The following is a 22,099-nucleotide window of genomic DNA, read 5'->3' as shown; positions in this document are numbered from 1 at the left end:
TGCCAAAAGTATTCACACACCCATCCAAATAATTTAATTCAGGTGTTCCAATCACTTCCATGGACACAGGTGTATAAAACCATGCACCTAGGCATGCAGACTACTTCTACAAACATTTTTGAAAGAATCGCTTGCTCTCGAGTTTGGTGTGGAAGAACTAGACTGGCCCCTGAGTCCTGATCTCAACCTGATAGAACACCTTTGGGATGAATTAGAGTGGAGATTTCAAGCCAGGCCTTCTGATCCAACATCCTCACAAATGTGTCTGACCTCACAAATGCACTTCTGGAAAAATCTTCAAAAATACCCATAATCACACTCCTAAAATTTCATTCCCAGCATTCCCAGAAGAACTGAAGATGTGACAGCTGCTAAGGGTGGGCTATGGATTGACAATGGCATGTCATTTGCTGGATGACAGTATTATTGTAGAGGTATTTGGTAGGATATGTGTAATCAATGGGACCAGAGTTAAAGACAGGACTAAGGTTAATCATTGGAATGTGTGGGACTGCAATTAAACAGAAATAAAAACAATAGTCTAATTTTAACAAATGCAGTTATGATTATGCAATGGTATTATGGTTAATTAGGGGATCTGCAATTAGCCAATGGAGATAGAGCTAACTGGATAAGATTAACTGATGGCAGGAGTCCCAAACTACCAGTCTGTGGATGACATCCTGCTTACAAGTTACAATTTATGTTTAAATCTGCTCCACAATTGTGTAACTAAATATCTACATATGACAGGTGTAACCCTAATCCAACTGGTAGGACTAGGGTAAAACAATGCTAGGAGAGCTAACTGCTGAAAATATGCTAATTGTTGGGACTAAGATTAACCACTGGTTATTATTTGAAAATGTGGAACACAGTCCTGTAGTGCATGTTGTTCCCTTATCAGTGCAAGGACACAGCACTGACAGTGAAATCTGCCAACTCCAATCCAAAACCTAATGTCACTTAATCTAATATACTTTAAATCGAATCACTGACCTGCTTTCTCTGTCTTATGTAGCTGTACATTCTGAGTCAGGGCCAGTGCATCTATAAAGGCACTGTTCCGTACCTCATTCCCTATCTGAAGAACCTTGGCCTTCACTGTCCCACTTACCACAACCCTGCAGACTTCAGTATGTCCACACTTACTACTAATTTAAATAAATAAATAAATATATATATATATATATATATATATATATATATATATATATATATTCATTTTTGCGTTTTTACTTATGAATATTGACAAATGCATATTTAATGTCAGTATGCTTTGTAGAAACAGCAAAAAAAATTGTGTTTTAGAATTTGAAGTAATTTATATGTGTTGTTCTTCTATTTGTCTACAGTAATTGAGGTGGCATCAGGGGAGTATGGAGATTTGAACCCTGTCCTTTTTGAGGCTGTGCAGGGTGGCTTGTGTTCAGACGGAGGCAAGAAGAATTCCAGTGACAAAAGTGACCCCACATCATCCTGCCCCACTCAGTGTAACAGTGTAAGTTTGCAAACACGCTACTGTCATGAAATAAACTATACGTCAAAAAGTTTGTAGACCCCCTTATAATGATGAATTTTCAGTATGTATAATATCCACAGAAAAGCATAATATGAAATGGGATGCTCTGAGCTTAAGGTAACCATATTTAATGACAAGTTAAATACAGGGGTTTAAAGATCCTCATTGGCTTGTGGAACAGAGGAACTGCATTATCTGGAGTAATGGTAATTTAGATGGAGGACCTTTGGGGTGAGCAGGAGTGGTGTTTATGATCAAGAACTAATCATCCAACATCAGTGCTTGACCTTATTAATGGTCTCATGGCTCAGTGCACTCAGGGAAGACTTTAGACTAGATGTTGGAATATTTCTGTGCGGAGTGACAGCATTGAGCCATGAGTAAGGGGTCAGATAGTAATTTTGAATGATTAGTTGTCACTCCAATATTTACCAATGTACGGGATGCAGCCTCTTTACTACCAGATATCATCATGTCCCTCTAAACAACATTTGGTATTCGGCATAGTGACATTAGAGTATGGTGTTTAAGCCACCTCTTGCATTTGTCTTGTGTTTTGAACAGGATTCAGAATACATTGAGAAACACACGTTTGCCACCAGCACCCTTACACAGTTCTGCATTCTGTTTGAAAGAACCTTTATCACTATATGCAGAGATATGGTGAGTTTTCCATTTTGGTATTTTGGTTTATTGCTGTCAGATGTTTTTAAAGACTTCTTAGAGTGAGAATACTGCTTTATAAATTGGAGGTTTTCCACTGACAACTGACATGCTTCCTCAGGTCCCTAATAAAAACATTTTTATTTTATTTAGTTTATTTTTGTATGTGTCCAATACCGCTGGACCTATTCATCAATTTACATCTATCCCAGAGAAGAGAATGTTATGTACATTTATGGCACACATACTGACTCTAACACCAAAGTTATACATTTAAAACGTACATTTCCATTGTTTGTACATTTAGTGACAAATAACTTACCTGTACATTGCCTTTTTTTCTGAAAGTGTAATGCTGTGTTTGAGGATTCTTATTTGTTTGTCCAGGTGTTGACCCATCTGAGGGTGATGTCACACCTATGTATTGGTGTTCTGATTGGTTTGCTCTACCTGAACATTGGGAACGATGCCAGCAAAGTGTTCAATAACACTGGCTTCCTCTTCTTCTCCATGCTGTTCCTCATGTTTGCTGCACTCATGCCCACCGTCCTCACATGTAAGAAAATGGGTGACTATGTGAATGTAGGCCTTTTTGGTGATTTGTACAGTAAAATACTCCTAGTTTCTTTCTTTGATCTCAACAGCTTTACTTTAATTTTTGGCTTTAGTGTGTTGTGTTTGAAATTTATGACAACAGGGAGTGTCATTGTTACACAGCTCCAGGGTGTCTCAGGGTGTCAAACCCTGTCTCTGGTGACTGTCGGTGTGGAGTTTGGTGTTTTCTCCCTGTGCCTACGTTGGGTTCCTCTGGCTCTTCCAGTTTCCTCCCACAGTCCAAAAACACATGCTAGCAGGTCAATTGGCTGTTGAAAAGTGTCCATAGGTGTGAGTCTGTGAGTGAATGTGTAAATGGCACACTGGCCAAGGTGTGATCCTGCTTTGAATCCAATGATCCAAGTAGGGTCCAGACCCACTGTGGAAAGCAGTTACAGTAAATGTATGAATTAATGAATCTCTTGAGAAATGTACAGCTTACAATTGAATGTGATAAAGTTCTATATTTAGTATAATCATTACATTAGTGGAGCAATGTTATGTTAATTTCACAGTTCCTCTGGAGATGTCGGTGTTTAAACGGGAGCATCTGAATTACTGGTATAGTTTGAAGGCTTACTACTTGGCCAAGACCATGGCTGACATTCCATTCCAGGTACGGCAGTAGTATTGTTTATAACTGTTTCAGGTGTTAAACTGATGTTCAAGTGTTAAACAAATTTAAATGAATGTTCTATTTAAAAACATAAAAATGGCAAATCTAAAAATGCCTAATAATGTCTGGTAATGTAATGTATGTGATTTTTTTCTTTTATAAAATCGCTGTGATTATTTTTTCAAATTCAATTATTGCAGTAAGTTTTGATTGGGAACATTCTGTGTTTTTTTCCACCTGTGATGCTTGAGTAGATCAGATAAACTGAAGTCTCCCTTTGTAATGTCATTTTAAAGTGCTATGTCTATCATTCTGGCAGTAGATATCGCATCATATCTAAAACAAAAAAAAAAGCCCTTATCTCTTTTGCTGTTAGTGACGTTTTTAGTCGAAGAATGTTTTTTGTATGTGGGGAAATATTGGACTGTTGCTATTGCCTGAATATTTCATAATGCCGTCTGCGAGCTTGTATGTACAATGCTGTATGGTCGGTCATTGTCTTGTCTCTTGGGAACGGCAAAACAGAACACGGAGAGGGTCAATGTTCCCACAGGGCAGTATTAACATGCACATGTGGCCAACCCTGCTATAAAAACAAAGAGCAGAGAACAACACACACAGAGAGTGTGTGACTTAGATCATCAGTGATCATAGATCATAGATCAAAGACTTAGATCATAGAACATCAATGTCATAGTTGACTAACAGGAGAACATGGTGTAAGTTTATTTTTAATGTATATGTTGCCAGTGTATTCAAGATTTCTCGTCTTCTCCCATTTATCTGTCTCTTTTACATACACACAGATCATATGTCCAATAATGTACTGTAGTATAGTGTACTGGATGACAGAGCAGCCTCCAGAAGCAGGTAGATATCTGCTCTTCATGGCTCTGTCCACCTCCACTGCCCTAGTGGCCCAATCTCTGGGGCTTCTTATTGGAGCTGCTTCAACCTCTCTACAGGTACATAATTATATGCAAAACCTTTTGTAAAATTTAGTTATAGTGTTACAAGCACTACAACAACATTAAAGTGTTTTTTTTTATTTATTTTTTAAAGACTGTAATAAATTTAAACGAACAATTACACATTACACTAGGCATTGAAACCGGTTATTACAAATTAATAATCAGTCACAGGTTTTTCCTGACTCTCACCTATTTTGTCTTTGGGTTTTCACTAAGTCCGTCTTTGTTTTTCCCTAGGTGGCCACGTTCGTAGGCCCAGTCACAGCCATTCCTGTCCTTCTGTTCTCTGGCTTCTTTGTCAACTTTGACACCATCCCTAAATACCTGCAGTGGAGCTCCTATGTCTCCTACGTCAGGTCAGCAGCCGCTTTTATGATGATAGTACAGTAGTATCATAATCTTTTGGGGTTTTTGATTTAAAGAGATTTCATTTATATTGTGGTTGAACGTCCTAAACTTCTATTGGTTTTATTTCACTTTTAGGACTGTTAAAGTAAATTATGTTTGTTCTGATTGTCTGACACCATAATAATAGTCATACATTACACTAAAAATGATACATTTTACCTTTTTTCCATTCCTGTTATATACTCTCTGCTGTAATATCTCCTCTCCAGCATAAATGGCCTGCTAAACAGTTTCTGTACATCATCTGTGTGTACTGAAGTGAAAATTTTAAAATCTTTTTTTAACAGTATTGACATAAAACATTTAACATACAAAAAGTCCTTTTAATTACATTACTGTGCAGATTACGGAGATAACTGAATCACAGGCCCAACAGAAATACATTCACTTCTGATCAAGATACACATCTTTGATGGAGACGGTTCTTGGAAACAAGAAAGAACCTTGCGTCTGTAGATTTTTTGTTCTTAGGTTACATTTATATAGCGCTAAGGCCGTTTTACCCAAGGTGACCAAACAAACAAATAAATAAAAATAATTAAATTTGAGGAGACAATACAATAGTATTAAAAGCAATGGGAAAACCTGTAATGCCTGAAATTTGTTCACCTGGTAAGTCACACTTTATAATAAGAAGAGGATCTGAATAAATTAGTTAAAATGAATGAATGAATGAATGAATGAATGAATGGGCTTGCTGAAAAAGGCATAATTGGAAAAATCACACCCTAGTTCTAGAGGTATGTGCAGTATACAGGACACTGACTTTGCTGATACACAACAAAAGTGCTCAGCGTGTACTACAGTTATAACCCAGCTTTTCTTTTGGTTCCTCAGGTATGGTTTTGAGGGCGTTATCCTATCTATCTATGGTATGAATCGATCTGAGCTGGAGTGCCCAGGCATGGTGTGTAAGTTCCAGAAACCTGAGGAGGTGCTGCAGCTCTTGGACGTAGAGGATGCAAAGTTGTACGTGGACTTCATGGTGCTGGGGGTCTTCTTCTTGATCCTCCGGCTAGCCACATATCTAGTGCTGCGATACAAAGTCAAGTCAGAACGCTAGGGGCTCAAAATCAGCTACCAGACTTTCTTTACCACTACCATAATTATTTTTCGCTTGCACATTCAACAAACTTACTTACTTAATTACTTATGCTGTGGGGGCAAACCAGTGCAATATTCACCAACCTCTTAAATCAATGCAAAGGAATATTGTGTTGTTTTGCACATGACCATTCCTCTTAGGTTTTGATTACTTGAAGAATCACTTGAGTTCTTTTTGAACAGATGTGATAAGCTTAATAGCAGAGGGTCAGTATCTGCCAGTAGAGATCTATGATTTTTTTATGCTTTTTTTAAGTTATTTTGTCATTTGTTTTCAGGCTTATTCCATTAAGTATTGTATAGATGCATTCTAATATGATGTCTGAAGTCCTACTGTAACTAACAAGCATGATGGGTTTGAATGGAGCTCAGCAAAGCTGTCCAAATTGACAATCTTTCACATGCCCTCTATAAAATATGGACTGTCCTAATGTGAACAGCCTAAACAACATAGGAACCTGAGTGAGTGCCTGTCAAACAGCCAAAAGCAAAGCATCATTCCACTCTGAATCCTTCCCTTGGCTCAGTTTCCCTCACTTTTCAAGGATGTGGGAAACTATGGACTCAGAGGAAATCTGATTTCAGGTTACACACAGGTACATTTGCCCTGCACCATGTTGTCCTTCGTCTGGATATCGTAGACTGTAAGAAAAATCTAACCAGCACCTCCTTCTTATGTCTTTTCAACAATGTAGTCTTCCCAGGTTGCATCACTCATCTACAGAAGAGATATCATGTTTGTGCTTTTACACTGCTATTCATACTTTTGCCTATTATGAAGACACCTCACCCATTTTATGTTAATCTGCAACCACTTCCAGGCAAGGGATCTACATCATTTTCTTTCCATGGTGTAGACATTATACAAGGAACTGCAGCAAGTGCTCTTGATGTGAGCTGCCTGTAAAATTTTCAAACTAACTATGGACAAAATGGGATGTAGTTTGCTGGATTAACTCTTTAACTCAGCAACAGTAGTATCTGTGCTGTGACATTGTGTATCTTGACTGCCACATTTTGGAGGGTGTAAAAGCTGTTGAGTGACCTTGTGTATATTTTATATCTGGATGGAACTCTGGACTGCACCGTGTTATACTGTTTTAGTATGAAAAGCATAACTGGCTGCCTACAATGGACATCATGCTAAAGACAGGAATGTGAACTCAAACTTTGGAATACAGTATAAATCTGGATATACTTTTCCTTTAAATCAGGATCAAGAAAAAACAAGATGTCAGTGGAACCTTCTTGACCTTAACCGCCTATATTATGGATATCTGCTGTCTTCTGAGCTTTCATGTTTGGCAAGAAGGAGTAATTGTTTTCTTGACCCTTTCCCAAGTGTGTGACTAAATGTATGTTGTTTGGTACAGGGACTCCTAGTCTGTGTCTCTTTGCTTCACTTAAGACTGTTTCCCCCTCCACTCTATTAAGTGGAGCTCATGCAAGCAAGTCTGCAACATTTTTGCTGTCAGTTCTACTGTCCCCTGAACAGTGGAATGACACAGACTGTCAAAAATGTCTATTGCCGGACACCTGAAATGCTGGATGGACAGTGTGTGCCTCCTTAATGATAATTTATTCTATACTCCTCAATGGACGTCAGCACCTATTATGAGCACTTCCCTGTCCACTTAATTAACACTGCTTTTACATGTTAGTCAGTTTAGTCAGCCTCCTCAATAATGTAATGCAATGCAAACATTTTACTTGATGACGGAGTCTGAAAATGTTTTTTGATTTTCGTCATGTGGTATGTCTGCTCATACTGAATTATAATAACCCAAGTATATACACAACAATGGTAGATGTGCAATGCTGTTCGCAGAAAATGACCTTTTTTGAGATTTGTTTGTATTAAGTTTTATTTTTATATGAATATAATGTGCAATGCTAGAAATGGACATGTAAATGTAACTCGCATGGTGAATCTGGAATCAAAAAAAAAAAATGTAGGAATTCATGTTACTCATGAATTACTGTAAGAGTATATACTCCTCCAAGCTTTACTTAATTTCCTAACTAGATATTCTAGTTGCTCTGATTTGCATAAGCTTTATACTAATTGGAAAAAAGCAACCATTTTCATGATTAAACTTAAGTTTTAGATGCTGAATCACATCATCTAATAATCAAAAGGGGAGAAAGAATGAAATAGTTGCTCAATTACAGCTAGCTTAGAGTACAGTTGGGTTTACACATTAATGCCAGCTTTGTGTTCAGTTAGACTAACACATTACTGCAAACATTGAATCAAACATGATTTACATATTGCGGCTAAGTTGAAGTGTAGCAACACATTTTTTGCTAGCATTGAGTTAAAGTTGAACACATGATTGCTAGCACTGAATTCAAATAGAGTGACCATCCCTATGTTCATAGGGTCCTGTGTTACCTTTTTGTCATTTTGGAGACAACCATATGTTCCTAGGATCTTATTGTGTTTATTCATGGAAATTTTGAAAAATATTTGTTCCCATGTCCCATGCTTAGCCCCTATCTTGTGCCAGTTGTGTTTATTTCACATGAAACATTAGACTAACATCCATACCTTGAGAATATTTACAAATGTACATATTATGTTATTATAAAAATTTAGTATAAAATATTTGAAATTAGGTTTTGGACATGCTCTTTAACATTTCCTTGTTAAAAAGCATTCATTTTTTATGAACAAGAAAGAACAATTCATTGACTCATGGTTTATGATTTTATTAAAATATCACAATATTAACATTAATATTAATAACATCAAGGCATATTTGATGTGTTTGTTACGTAATCATTATTTGTTACCTTAAGATTGAGAAATTCTCTAAATTTATACTGGGCTTTATGTAGTAAAATGCGTATCTGTTGTACATGTCTGCTAGCATAGGTTTGCTACTTGACTAGCAAGCTAAGGGCTACATAGTAAGGGCAAATAAGGCAATGAACGACATATCAAACCAAGTTTCAACGAGCTTTTGTGTGCTACACTCTAACTTTTCAACATTGTCTTAACTATCCCTAGGAGTTTGATGTATCCCGTTGAGATGTGACACACATACACTGATCAACCTTAACATTATCAACCTCTTTGTTTCTACACTCACTGTTCATTCACTCAGCTCCATACAGGAGCACTTTTTGGTTTAAAGAGATGTGTTATGAGTAATCCACCACCCAATCATTCTTTGTCTTGTGGGGGCCCAAGCCATTGAAGAACATGGTGAAAGGAGTCTAATAAAGGATTTAGAGTAACAGAACTGTAGTACAACAAAGTCCTCCTGAATGGTCAGTGGGACAGTGAATGTAGAAACAGTTAGGTGGTTCTAATGTTATTGATCGGTGTATAAAGAGTTGGGGAATGTACAAGCATAGGGAATGTAGATCACTGGGATTAAAGGGATGCTTTTAAATTAGACTTTAAAAAAAACTACTGTTAACAATGAGTTCAAATGGACTATAAAGATAGCTTTAACTGAATTGGATGTTGCTGCTAGCATCTATTTCAGATGGATTAACACATCATATCTAACTCTGAATTGAATTGGTCTAACACATTAATGTTTGTATTTTGTCCATTTGGGAAATGATTTATATTATGTATATCAACTGGGCCAACGCACTTCATGTAGCCTCATGATTGCTCTGGTTCTAGAACAGTTTGCTTACTGCTGCATTGCACACAGCTTTAAGGACCGTCTCTGAAGGCAGTTGTGCAATAAATGAGTCAGAAATAAGATGAATGTTGCATTAATGGATTCAGGTTAGGACCCAGTGTGAGAAGACTGATTCAAGATCAATGCTCATATAAAGTACCTGGTTTCTCTAGAATTAGGGTCACACTTGGGATGGTTATAATAGCAAACTAATTAGTCATCATACAGTATTCACTACTGTAGTGGTAGTCAACTACCTGATTACTGCTGTTAACCCACCTTTGCTATGTTCCCTGTTCTTCAGTGTTATTGGACTTGGCAAGAGTGTTAGTAATGGTTTATGATCTGAAATGTAGTTTGCACATAGATTCAAAGAGATTAAAGAATGTGTTATGTTTAGAATGTTTAACCTAGACAGCTGGGTTATATTTGTTTCTAATAGCAATAGTATTGTTCTGTGCCTAGCGCGTGTTCTATCTTCTCTTATTCTCCAATATCCATGGTATTTCCAATAGGTGTTGGCCATTTCTGAACGGTAACACTCTTTTTCGATCTCTGCAATGTCGTACTGTGTGTGATTTGCCATGTGTGCATCACCATGTCCATTATAAGAGATGCCAGCACAGAAGATCATTTCCCTCATGATTGGATTTCATGTCTGATTGCATTACTAAGATTGTGTTTATTTCAATTTTTTTCTGCAACAATGCCACACCAGTGCCACCTCACTTCAGTTGCAAATGCAGCGTGCATGCCTTAAAAAATATAAAAAATCCTCAAAAAATGTCTCTGAAAGTTAATAAAGACATGCTACTAACCGCTGAAATAACCAAACTGCAGTTTTGTTTTTGTGGTTGAGTGCTATTTTGGATTGCAACAGTATATTGAAGACAGGAAATCTCATATTCTCTCTCTTTTTTTTTTTTTTTTTTTTTTTTTTTTTTTTTGCAGTCATTTGTCTTTCTTTTACTGGACTATGTCTGTCTCATCAGAAATGCAAGATATGTGTACTGGACTCTGTTAAAATGATTATAATAAATGCATTTATACATTACATACCTACTTTTTGTCTCTGAGCAGGCATTTAGAATATGTAAATGTGCATTTTGTCACAAATAGTTCCATATATAGTGACTGAGGACTGAAGTATTTACTTTGCCGAAAAGTAACATTCCCATTTTCCCTACAGATGAATAAAAAAAATGAAAGGAAAAAGCAATAGAAAGTGTTTTTAGCCTGCCATGACCTGTCAGATTTCCTGTGCCTCTGGAACTATACTAAGAGGATAACAACATTCTTCCATGAAAATTCCCTCAGCTGCTGTTTTGAAGATGGCAGTGGAAGATACCACCTTAAATGTTGATTTCCTAAATGAGATACGTAAACAAGAGCGTAGTTTAATTTTGGGAAAGATGTTGGCTAAAGACAATAAGTATATTAAGTGTTTGTGAGTGGGCCATTACACATGGCTCTTCTTCCTCTCCTTTTTTTTTCTTTCTCTACCTGCTTCCATCTTGTTTAACTCCACATGTGTACGTGGGTAAAACATGGACAGAAACGCAGCTGTTCTCTTTTCTCAACCTCATACTCAATTTGTGTGGTTATTATGACAGATTTTTTTTATTGGCTGGGTATATGATTCCTCTGGATGGGCAAAGCCCACCCTTAGGCACGCCCTGGTCGTGAACTGGAGGGTGGAATTTCATAGGTGTTTTTAATGATCGTGTGCTACATTTTATGAGACTGACACACACACACACACAGAGAGTAACCATTAAATGACTGTTTGGCTCAAAAGGGGCGGTGATTTTTCTGTCCGTCATCTACTCTGACACACCAAGTACAGCCACCATGACGCTCACACACTACACAGGTAACACCACGTATATTACCTCTCTTTTATCATTTCTTATGAGCCACATAGTTCTAATCTCTTTTCTTCATTGTTATACTGTAATTTCTTACCAAACCTACTGAAATATTCATGGGTCAGGGCATGTTCGTTTCCTCTTATTCTATTATTATTATTATTATTATTATTATATAGGCTCACTTGTAGGATATATGAGAGCTTTATGTAACAAAATCAGTTAAAAACCTTAGAAGTTAGAAAATGATCACTCTCTGACCTTTCTTTATGCCTCAGATCTAAATTAGCTGTTTCTGAAACTGATTATTCATAACTCTTTTCTGACTGACCGGACTGGAATTCAGTTTTGTTTTCAGTGCCCTGTGTTCTAAGGGTCCAATGTTAAATCTGTCTCATATCATGGGGCCATAACAAAGTTTCTTATTTTCCCCAGGTCTTATGTACCCCACTTTTACATATGTGCTCGTCTAGAGTCGTATGTTCCCAGGGTCTTATTCATTATTTCACTAAAGGATGACTAAACAATTTTTATTGATCCCTGAATGTCTTTAAAATGTTTCAATTTTCTTTCATATGTCTCATGTACGCTACACCGCTGAGTTGTCATGAAGAACGATTTGGAAATCTGGTACATTACTTGACAGTGTTTTCTTTTGCTGATAAGACTATTCCCAGGTTAAGGTGAATAGGATCTTTATAAGATCTCATTGCCTCACAGTTGCAATGGATTGTAAAGAATTCTCTGTAACTCCTGGATACAGTGTTTGGAATAGGGCCTTTGTTTTGGCCGAGGGTGGAAGTGCTTTATCAGTGAATCCATGCAGTGGTATCGGTTCTAATGTTCAGATATGTCAGTGCAGCTGTGTGTATTTATGATACATATAGCCTTGCAATGAACTGGAGGGATTGTTTCTGATTTTCGCCACTTATACATTGGCTAGCACTAATCCAATCGCCCCACCACCCAATGCGTATGATGTCAGGCAAGATTAAGGCCTATATACTCATATCAATGAATTAAAAAAAATTCAGCAAGTCAAGCTTTTAGACCTCGGGGTTATGATTCCTCCTTGGGCCAATGAACAGAAAAATTGCTTCATAAGTTGCTGTACCAGATGATAAAATCTTTCCATTTACTTATGTCTGATTTAGTTGAAGTTTTACACCTTAAAGCAACATTAATTTTTTACAAAATTACTTTAAATGAATAGAGATGCTCCACTGACCTGTAATAAGGAGAACAGAGCCACTGTTGTTGGTATTCCAGGCTCAGCTCTGCCAAAACTGCACTATATAAATCCACCTTGATTTCAGGACAGTGCTGTAAAAATGAATTACACATTGCAACTGTAGGGGGATCCCAGGAGCAAACACCTAATTTTACCTAGTGTTCCTTTAAAATCATCTTGAAAACAAAATGGCCTTAGATAATGTGCATGGACATTTTAAGCAGGATTCATTACATCATTGCATTGATCATGTTATATTAACATCCTCGTTTATCAGTAATCTTGGAGAAAATGTACTTTTGCTCGCCTCTGCAATGTCTACAGGATTCTGATCACATCACATTGCACCACAGGGTGGTGCTATAATTCCATGTTTTGCCTACCCCTGTCTCCATCCTCAAATATTATTGAATACAAACGCTCAGTAAGCAGAAACCCTCCTTGACAGTGTTCATTCATACATTATCTGTAACCGCTTATCTAGTTCAGGGTAGTGGTGGGTCCGGAGCCTACCTGGAATCATTGGGTGCAAGGCAGAAATAGATCCATGCACACACACTTTTGAGTCGCCAATCCATCTACCATCATGTGTTTTTGGACTGTGGGAGGAAACCGGAGCACCCGGAGGAAACCCACACGGACACGGGGAGAACACACCAAACTCCTCTCAGACAGACACTCGGAGGGGGATTTGAACCTACAACCTCCTGTAATTTTTTGTTCTCTCTCTCTCTCTCTCTCTCTCTCTTTGGCATCAACAAAGACTAATATTGTTATGATTGTTATGATTATTTATTTCATTATTTACGTTTACAGACAAAGAGGAAGTTGTCCTAACGTTGTAGGGTTTGCATGAATGTTTACATGATCTGAATTATTTATGATTATAATATGCAAACGAATGCTCTGAACTGATACAGCTCTGAACCCTGCCAAGTTTTTATAAGTCTCCCTTATTTGTATAATGTTAGTGGTAATCTCGTGGTCAGTACAGTGTCCCTTATGGTTCTCACCACGTTCCTGTTTCTACTCAGTTTTCTGTTTTCTTCAGTACTGGGCAATGCCATGGAACTGACCGAGTAAGTGACAGTTTGCTTCATTCAGTCTTTTATGGATTACTTGCTAAGACACACGTTTTCATGGAATTTCAATATGTGGTGTTTATAACCTTGTATTTCCCTCTAGCCACTGCTTGGCATTGAGCATGGTGTCTTTAGAAATTTGCAGCTGGTCAAGAGCGCTCCTTTTTTATTGGCAGTGTCGCAGTGCTTTTAATGGAGATTAAACAAGTTTTATGTGCTCAACTGAAGATTTTTGTCAGCAATGAGTGAACCTTATAGTGTATCTGAATACCTAAGAACATGTAGTACATAAAGACCTAATCCCAAACTCTGTGTGTGTGTGTGTGTGTGTGTGTGTGCACTTTAAACTGAGGACTATTGTCCTTAGCCACACATAAGCTCAGGACTGTAACTGACCCTTCAGCTTTGGACCTTAAATCTCTACCTTCTGTATGTGTGCACACACACGTGCACACACAATTGTATTATGCCTTATTATCTATTCTCCTATCGAGGGACTGCCTGTGTTTGGCTAATTCTGATGACGACTAACTGCTTTATGGTTTTATGGAGTCATTTTGCGTTCCATTGGCTCTTGGTACAATAATTATACGAGGCCTTATCGAGTGATTTTTCTACCAATGTACACTAAGCAGATTTGTCTTCAATCCGAAGAAAGGAATAGACAATCCCGCCATGGTCATCGCTGAAGATTCAGGTGTGTAACGTTTACGTGCTGCTTTCTGTCCTTAGAATGCTTTTCAGTTTTGTCCATTCCACTTTCTTAGGCAACAAAATTAAGCAAAAAATAAGAGATTTAAATGCATATTGAATGTATTAGATGATACCTCAACAATATGTTGGACTATATCATGAATTATGCTGTAGACAGGGTGTCTGGACCCACGCCCAGAGTGTGTGTGCTGAAGAGGGAGGAAGGTCAGAATTTAGGCTTCCATCTGCGTGTGGAGCGGGGTCATCAGGGTCATGTGGTCAGAAATGTGGACGTGAGAGGAGTGGCCGAGAGGGGAGGTCTGAGGGATGGAGATTGCCTCCTGGAGGTCAACGAAATGTTTGTGGGTGACCTTGAGCATGTGAAGGTGAGAAAGCACCAGCATGTGTTTATAGAAAAACTGTCTAGGGTCAAAATCCTAGCTCAGGGTGAAACACTATACTATAATAGTAAATGTGCTTGGGCAAGACCCCTAACACTGTTAAGATGCAGTATAATATAATCTATACCTTTAACATTATTAAATACGTTAATCAAGGATTAGAATGTCTCATAAATGCTCCCAAGGCTCATGTGTGTGAATATGTCATTATAAAATATTACATTTTGAATGGGAATCTCTCTCTCTCTCTCTCTCACTCCCTGTCTCTCTCTCACTCTCTCTCTCTCTCTCTCTCTCTCACTCTCTGTCTCTCTCTCACTCTCTTCTCTCTCTCTCTCTCACTCTCTCACTCTCTCTCTCTCGCTCTCACTCTCTGTCTCTCTCTCTCTCTCTCTCTCTCTCTCTTCTCTCTCACTCTCTCTCTCTCTCTCTCTCACTCTCTGTCTCTCTCTCACTCTCTCTCTCTTTCTCTCTCTCTCTCTTCCAGGTTGTCCGCATGATCCAGGTGAATGAACCCCAGCTATGTCTGTTGGTGCTGGATGGGGAGGAGTATGAGAAGGCTGTGGCTCAAGGTGTAGATCTGAAGGAACTGGCCAGTGCTCAGCGAGGGGCCAGCTGGAAGTGTCCTCGTCTCTGTCACATCCCCAGAGACCCTGTGAGTGGCCTTGGCTTCAGTATCCTGCCCGTGGAGGGTGAGAATCAAGTTGTTCCTTATTCAGCTGAAATACATAACGTCACTTTTTAAAACACATGTATTTCCAAAATGGTGATTTTACAGAAGGAGGTTAAATCATTTTTACATTTTAAGTTACTATAAAAACATTAGGCATTTGGACCATTTCTTATGGAGAATTCATCATGAAATAGTCACTAAATTTAAAGAGCAGCAGATGTAGTCAAATGATAAAAAAAAAATTAAAAAAGTGTAAAATAAAAAGGAACAGATGTGAACATCCCTGTCTAGAGAATAATACTACACATTTAGTCCTATTTTGGGATGGTAACACCTATTAGCACTTAGGCTTTTAAGCTGTTTACACTACATTATAAAGCAAATGTTTTTTTTTTAATTTATGCCATTATTAATAGCTTCAGAAAGGAACATAATCTAAATATACAAAGGAAAGTGCTTTAATGTATATGAAGATGTGTGTTGTAAACTATACTCAGAATATTACGGAATAAAAAAGACATTTTCAGGTATATTTCTTTAATTACCAGTATGTCTGATCTTGCCTGTCCTGCATGTTTTTGGGAAGCATGACCTTTTATTTTATGCTACATCTTTGACTCACTATATTTATGGTGTTACTTTGTGATGTGTGTGCTCTTTGTAGGAGCGAAAGGCAAATTCACTATAAATCCAGCAACGGGAGGCCCTGCAGAAAAGGCTGGAGTGAGAAAAGGAGACCGGCTGGTCTGGATCAATGGGGCAATGGCTTGTGAACTCACACATTCTGCCATCAGCAAGATGGTACACGTGAAAAATGGCTTCTGTTTTAACTATTTCTTAACTTAACAGTACAATAGAAACCAGACAAAGAAAAACCCTATGTGTGTGTGTGTGTGTACAAACAAGGTGATCAAATGATCAAACAAGTCACCATAAAAATAAAAGCATTTTAGTAGTGTTTAATGTACACCAGCGTTCAAAGGGCCTATAATGTTGGGGTGATAAGAAGTGCTGCATTGAAAACCACAAAAGCAGTTTTAAAACTTAATTATGCACATGCATACACACACACACACACAAACACTCATAGGTAAATGTAGACTTCTGCCTTTTCTATACATGCTCAGGTGAAGAAGAGTAATGATCATATGACTGTGCTGGTGATAGACAGCGAGGGAGAGGAGAATTATGGCCGTAGACGAATGCCCATTCTGCCCGGCATGGCGGACGCTCAGAACATGCCACACAGACCCAGAAGACTGCACTTGGAGCAAGGCCCAGATGGATACGGCTTCTTCCTTAGAGAGGAGAAGAATGCTGCTGGACACAAAGGTCAGAGAACAGCCTCGAAAAAATGTCAGAACAGCCACTCAGCGACAATGTTAAAATCTGCAACTTTACAGTGTCACTGAGTGGCTGTACTGGTATGGTCTAAAGTTACATGGTCTACCACCTTGTGGCTGAGTTGCTGTGGTTCCGAAACACTTTCAATTATTAATAGTGCCACTCAAAGTTGATTGTGGAGTATCCAGGAAGACATTTCATGAATTGACTTGCTCAATAGAACAGTGGTATACTATTAGATTATTATGCTCAAATTACCTATTTGTTCTCAAAAGTGCTTGATAGTGTGTCTAAATAATTTTATCCATATAGTTTATCATCTGTTATTAAGGATGATTAAGGTGATTAGTAATTGTGTGTGCGTATGTGTGTAGTTCATATGCTGGGGGAGGTGGACATTGGCAGTCCTGCAGAGCTGGCAGGAGTTAAGTATGGTGAGCTACTTCTGGAAGTAAATGGGGTGTCCACTGACGGTCTAATTCATGAAGAAGTGGTCAGCCAGATCAGAGGGAGTGGAAAAAAAGTCACCCTCACCACTATGAGTCTTCAATGCCAAGACTTCTACACCAAGGTTAGTCTTCTGAAGTCTTTTGAAAGACAAAAATAATGAACCAAGTAACAACAATACTCGTTTTCACTTTATTATATGAAATGACAAAGATAATAGTGATGGAGGCAGATCTGTAGCCCTAAGCTTTAGCTCTCAGTATCTGTGAACTTAAGACCCTCAGTATGCCTTCCACTGTAAAGCAACCTGAAGAAATAAGCTTTATGTCTGGAATCATTGGTAATGATTATTTAATTATATTAAATGACAAATGAGAATGACTTTCAAGATTTATTTGGAAGCTGTGATGCTGCAAAACAAGTATAATCAGAATAAATAATTCATTCATTATCTGTAGGCACTTATCCAATTCAGGGTCTCGATGGGTCCAGAGCCTACCTGGAATCATTGGGCGCAAGGCGGGAATACACCCTGGAGGGGGCGCCAGTCCTTCACAGAGCAACACAGACACACACACATTCACTCACACTTTTGAGTCGCCAATCCACCTGCAACATGTGTTTTTGGACTGTGGGAGGAAACCCACGCGGACATGGGGAGAACACACCAACTCCTCACAGACAGTCACCCGGAGCTGGAATCGAATCCACAACCTCCAGGTCCCTGGAGCTGTGTGACTGCGACACTACCTGCTGTGCCACCGTGCCACCCTAGAATAAATAATTATTATATTAAATTATTATTATTATTCCTTGCATTATTCCTAGTATCTAGATACACAGCAACCTTGATTAGAATGAAGCGGTTATGGAAAATGAATGAATAAATGGCATTGATGATGATGATAATGATTATTGGTTGTTGTTGTTGTCTAATACACTTACCATCATCATCCTCATCATAAAATAAAAGCTGTACCCAGAAGGAATCAACCGACAGGAATGAAACTTGGTGGGTAGGATTGACATGTCGAGATATTCAAAAGATTCAAGTTTCATAGCCTTATCTTTGTACCTGACTGATTATAAGGTTGTGCTTTCATTCTGATTTGTGCTGTTGTGTTGGTTGCATGCTTTGCGAGCCAAGTATGCTGCGGAGAAGAGTTCAAGATTTTGAGAGGGGTCGCATAGTAGGGCTCCACAAATCAGGATTGTCTTAGGCTTGGTGTCATGGTGTGAAGTGCAATTTTGTGCAATGCCAGATCACCTGTGGTTGTTATTACAGGCATGGGATGGATTACCACAGGATACCATTAGGAACATTTACAACTCCATGCTGAGATGTCTGGCATGTTGTGTTAGCAAACATGGCGTCCCAACACCATGAATGTGCACTGTTCACACATCCAGCTATTTTTACATATCTTAACATCATTCGTTCATTCATTCATTGTCTGTAACCGCTATCCATTTCAGGGTTGCTGTGGGTCTGGAGCCTACCTGGAATCATTGGGTGCAATCATTCACAGTGCAACACAGACACACACACACACACACACACACACACACACATGTTCACTCACACACACTCACACCTACGGACACTTTTGAGTCGCCAATCCACTTACCAGTGTGTGTTTTTGGACTGTGGGAGGAAACTGGAGCACCTGGAGGAAACCCACACAGACACTGGGAGAACACACCAAACTCCTCCCAGACAGTCACCCGGAGTGGGACTTGAACCCACAATCTCCAGGTTCCTGGATCGGTGTGACTGTGACACTACCTGCTGCACCACTGTGCCGCCCATATCTTTACATATTCTATACAATTTTTCCTCAGCTCGGTCTGTCTCCTCTGCTCTTCACTGAGGACCATTCCCCTGTTAAAGAGCAGAATGTAAAGGCTGTTCCAGCAGAGCAGAGTTCAGCAGTTGTGAAGCTGTCTGTTGTCCCGGCTGAAGCTTGGCAGGAACTGCAGGTGGAGCCCAAACCTAGACTGTGTGTGCTCCAGAGAGCCACTCTGGGCTTCGGTTTCCATCTGGGCTGCGTCCAACAGAAACCTGGCACTTTCATCAATCAGGTACGGCACTGCTCATCTCCTGAGTAAGTGCTTTCTCTTTGAACACACAGACCTTTACTTCTTCTTTGCTTTATCTTCTGACATGATCATAAATGAGGTAGTTGTGAAATAATTTAAGTTTTAAATTTAAATTTTAAATTTATATTTTCAGAGTTACTATGCAGGTACAAACGTACATACAGTGTCAATGCACCCCGTCAAATGTAAAACAATGGTTTAAATTTCAATTATGTACTTTAAAGTTTACACTACATACTTTACCAGAGGGAGAAGTGCATATCTGTGCACTGAATGTCATTGGCTTGTCTATCCATAATCAAAATTCCATCATAGTATCATCCACTATGTCTATCTCTGTAGCGTGCTCGTTTTAATTCAGTGGCATCAGAGTGACTGAAGGTCACTGGAATTCATTCATGGTTTTTCAACTGTATTCTCTATGTAGATATTCTCTATTAGATTTCTGAAGATTCCCTGAATCTTTTGATTATATTGTGCACTGTGGTGTATAAAATACTGCAAATGCCGCTCTCCCGGGTCAGTGACTCCTCTCCCTATTGATACAGCATGATGGCAAACTGGGAAAGACTGCTTTCTTTTATTTAACTCTCTTTATCAATAAATTCCTGCTTAAGACGCGAACTGCTGTGTGGCATCTGGCGGACAGAGAGTGTGGATTTTTGCATGTTTCACCTTAAATGCTGCTCAGCTCGCCATTGCCCATTGAGTCATGGTTGTTTTCCTGTGCTGCGGAACTGTAAGAGCCTGTTTTTTCTACTCTCCCCACGGAGGATTGCTGCATTCACACTGACAGAGAATAACAAACACTATGCGCCCAAACAGTGAGTAACTTGAGCACATTAACTACTCCTGTTCTTCCTGGACTGTATTCCGTGTTGGCTTGTATCCTTTGTGTGGGTGTTTGTGGACCTCTGCAAGCACTTTGGGTGATGAAAAAGCCACAAAGCAATTTTTTTTATTATTATAATGTTCCATATCTGTTTTCATGAGTGTCTTCCATGAAAAAATTCACTGCTACCGGTATTATGAATTTGTTGTGAATGTTTTAAGCTTGGTTAGATTTAGTCAGAGTGACATTTTTAGCGTTTGCTCTCAGCTATGAGAAGTTAAACACGACCATGAGTGAAACTGAGGTGGGAGAATGTAAGTCTGAAGAAAAGAGCCGTTGCTGAATAACTATTTATATTTGGCTCTGATAACACTAGTGTGACCTGTGCTGGCAAAATCCCAGATGCACCTTTAAGTTCAGTTAAATGAGGCCCAGTGCTTTTAAATGGATGAAAAAAAAAAAAATATATATATATATATATATATGTCTGTGTGTGTGTGTGTGTGTGTGTGTTTTTCTCACAACACTGCTAGTTCCTTTAGGTTTAGTTTAAAACACTAAACCTAAAGAAATATAGATACACTAAAATAAATGTATCTAAAGTGGATTGGGACAATATGTGAAATGTAACTAAAACCAGCGAAAGTTGTACCATGTTATTTAAATGTTTAATGTTTTACCATATGTGTCTTTAACTATTATATTGCCCAGGTGACAGCCGGTGGCCCAGGAGAAAGTGCTGGCCTCCTGCAAGGTGATGTTGTGGTGGAGGTGAATGGAACAAATGTAGAGGAAGAGTGTTTGGAAGATGTGATTTTACTTATGAAGAACGGAGGCAGCTCTCTTTCATTGCTAGTGGTGGACAGAGAAGGTTATGAGTGGATAAAAAAGCATGGACGACCCATTACTTCTGAAAAAGTAGTTAAGGTCTCAGAGGTATGAGAAATAGCCTTTTTTTATACAAATATAAACACACACACACACAAACATGCAGTAGGGTACAGAGGCTCTACCTTAAAATCACAGTTTCAAAATCATTGTGAATCTCCACTGACTCCACTGTCTTTGGGAGAACAGGGCCTCTGTTCAGCACTGCAAAAACTGCACTATGTAACTTTTGGGGGATTCACAAGTTGTTACAGTATCTATTGTAAAGACTTCTCTGAAGGGCAGAGACCGTTACTGCAGCACATGGGGACAAATTCTCTTTTACACCCTTGAATTCAAAATAAAAAAATTTTCCACAGTGTTTAATTCCATTGTATATTGTTTTTAATACCAAAAACCCATTTTATCAATGGTTGTAAATAGTTATTGAGGCACAAACAAATCTTTTGCCCACTATGCTACTGCAGGTACAGGAAAATGTTATGAGTGCATCCCCCTCACAGCCAGCGCTCTAATCCCTGAGACAAATGCAGCTCACCTCCTGAAGATTTGTGAAGAGCATTGGGTCCTGTGCTGAGAAAGCATCGCTGGGGTTGACTGTGACCAGACAGTGGATTGAAATGAGCTCCTTGACAACGTGTGGCAAAATTCAGTGCTTTATTGTGAAAGAAGAAGTGTGGGATGCACATGTATTATTTTTGAGCTGCTCTAAGATGTTTATGCTTGCCATTGAGTAATGGCACCTTGCTAGGGGAACCTATAATTATATTTTCATCACTGCAGAAATGTGTTGAATAGGTGAAGAAATAAGCAAGTACATGAAAAAAAGAAATGACATGTTATTATAAATGTTATACCAAATTTATTAACAGTTGTGGTCATTTGGATTATATATTAGCATAAAATTTTGATTTACCACAACCATACCAGCCTACCTGTTATATATTTGTTAAACTGTGCTTTTTTAAATATGCAGATTATTTAATGAAGTTACACAATTAAATACATTTTCTGACTA

The 22,099-nt window shown here is 38.6% G+C and overlaps 2 protein-coding genes across 3 annotated transcripts in view; both read left to right on the top strand.

Annotated features, from left to right (window-relative positions):
* abcg4a (ATP-binding cassette, sub-family G (WHITE), member 4a) overlaps positions 1–8,445 on the top strand; it is a 39,308-nt gene extending 30,863 nt beyond the window's left edge. For both annotated transcript variants that reach the window (XM_066659011.1, XM_066659010.1), the window contains exons 8-15: positions 1,022–1,136; positions 1,356–1,501; positions 2,087–2,185; positions 2,573–2,741; positions 3,295–3,395; positions 4,202–4,360; positions 4,604–4,722; positions 5,612–8,445. In XM_066659011.1, the coding sequence (XP_066515108.1) occupies positions 1,022–1,136; positions 1,356–1,501; positions 2,087–2,185; positions 2,573–2,741; positions 3,295–3,395; positions 4,202–4,360; positions 4,604–4,722; positions 5,612–5,837 (1,134 nt within the window). In that variant the 3' untranslated portion in view covers positions 5,838–8,445. The remainder of the gene's footprint in view (positions 1–1,021; positions 1,137–1,355; positions 1,502–2,086; positions 2,186–2,572; positions 2,742–3,294; positions 3,396–4,201; positions 4,361–4,603; positions 4,723–5,611) is intronic.
* Positions 8,446–13,686: 5,241 nt separating this feature from the next.
* Positions 13,687–21,720, top strand: nherf4b (NHERF family PDZ scaffold protein 4b). Its single transcript, XM_066648577.1, has 10 exons — positions 13,687–13,700; positions 14,339–14,400; positions 14,571–14,782; positions 15,285–15,489; positions 16,135–16,271; positions 16,598–16,802; positions 17,189–17,385; positions 19,104–19,343; positions 20,905–21,129; positions 21,549–21,720. Exons 1-10 carry the CDS (start codon positions 13,687–13,689, stop codon positions 21,594–21,596), a joined length of 1,545 nt encoding a protein of 514 aa, XP_066504674.1. The 3' UTR covers positions 21,597–21,720.
* Positions 21,721–22,099: the final 379 nt, after the last annotated feature.

Source organism: Hoplias malabaricus, chromosome 2 (assembly GCF_029633855.1).
Source record: "Hoplias malabaricus isolate fHopMal1 chromosome 2, fHopMal1.hap1, whole genome shotgun sequence".
Taxonomy (NCBI): Eukaryota; Metazoa; Chordata; class Actinopteri; order Characiformes; family Erythrinidae; genus Hoplias; species Hoplias malabaricus.
This window is presented reverse-complemented; position numbering and strand designations above follow the sequence as displayed.

What these genes read in the sequence shown, in the direction of transcription:
- nherf4b (XM_066648577.1), top strand. An exon ending in GTGACCTTGAGCATGTGAAG is followed by an intron (nt 14,783 to 15,284) that starts GTGAGAAAGCAC and finishes TCTCTCTTCCAG; the next exon opens with GTTGTCCGCATGATCCAGGT. An exon ending in CTGGCACTTTCATCAATCAG is followed by an intron (nt 19,344 to 20,904) that starts GTACGGCACTGC and finishes TATATTGCCCAG; the next exon opens with GTGACAGCCGGTGGCCCAGG.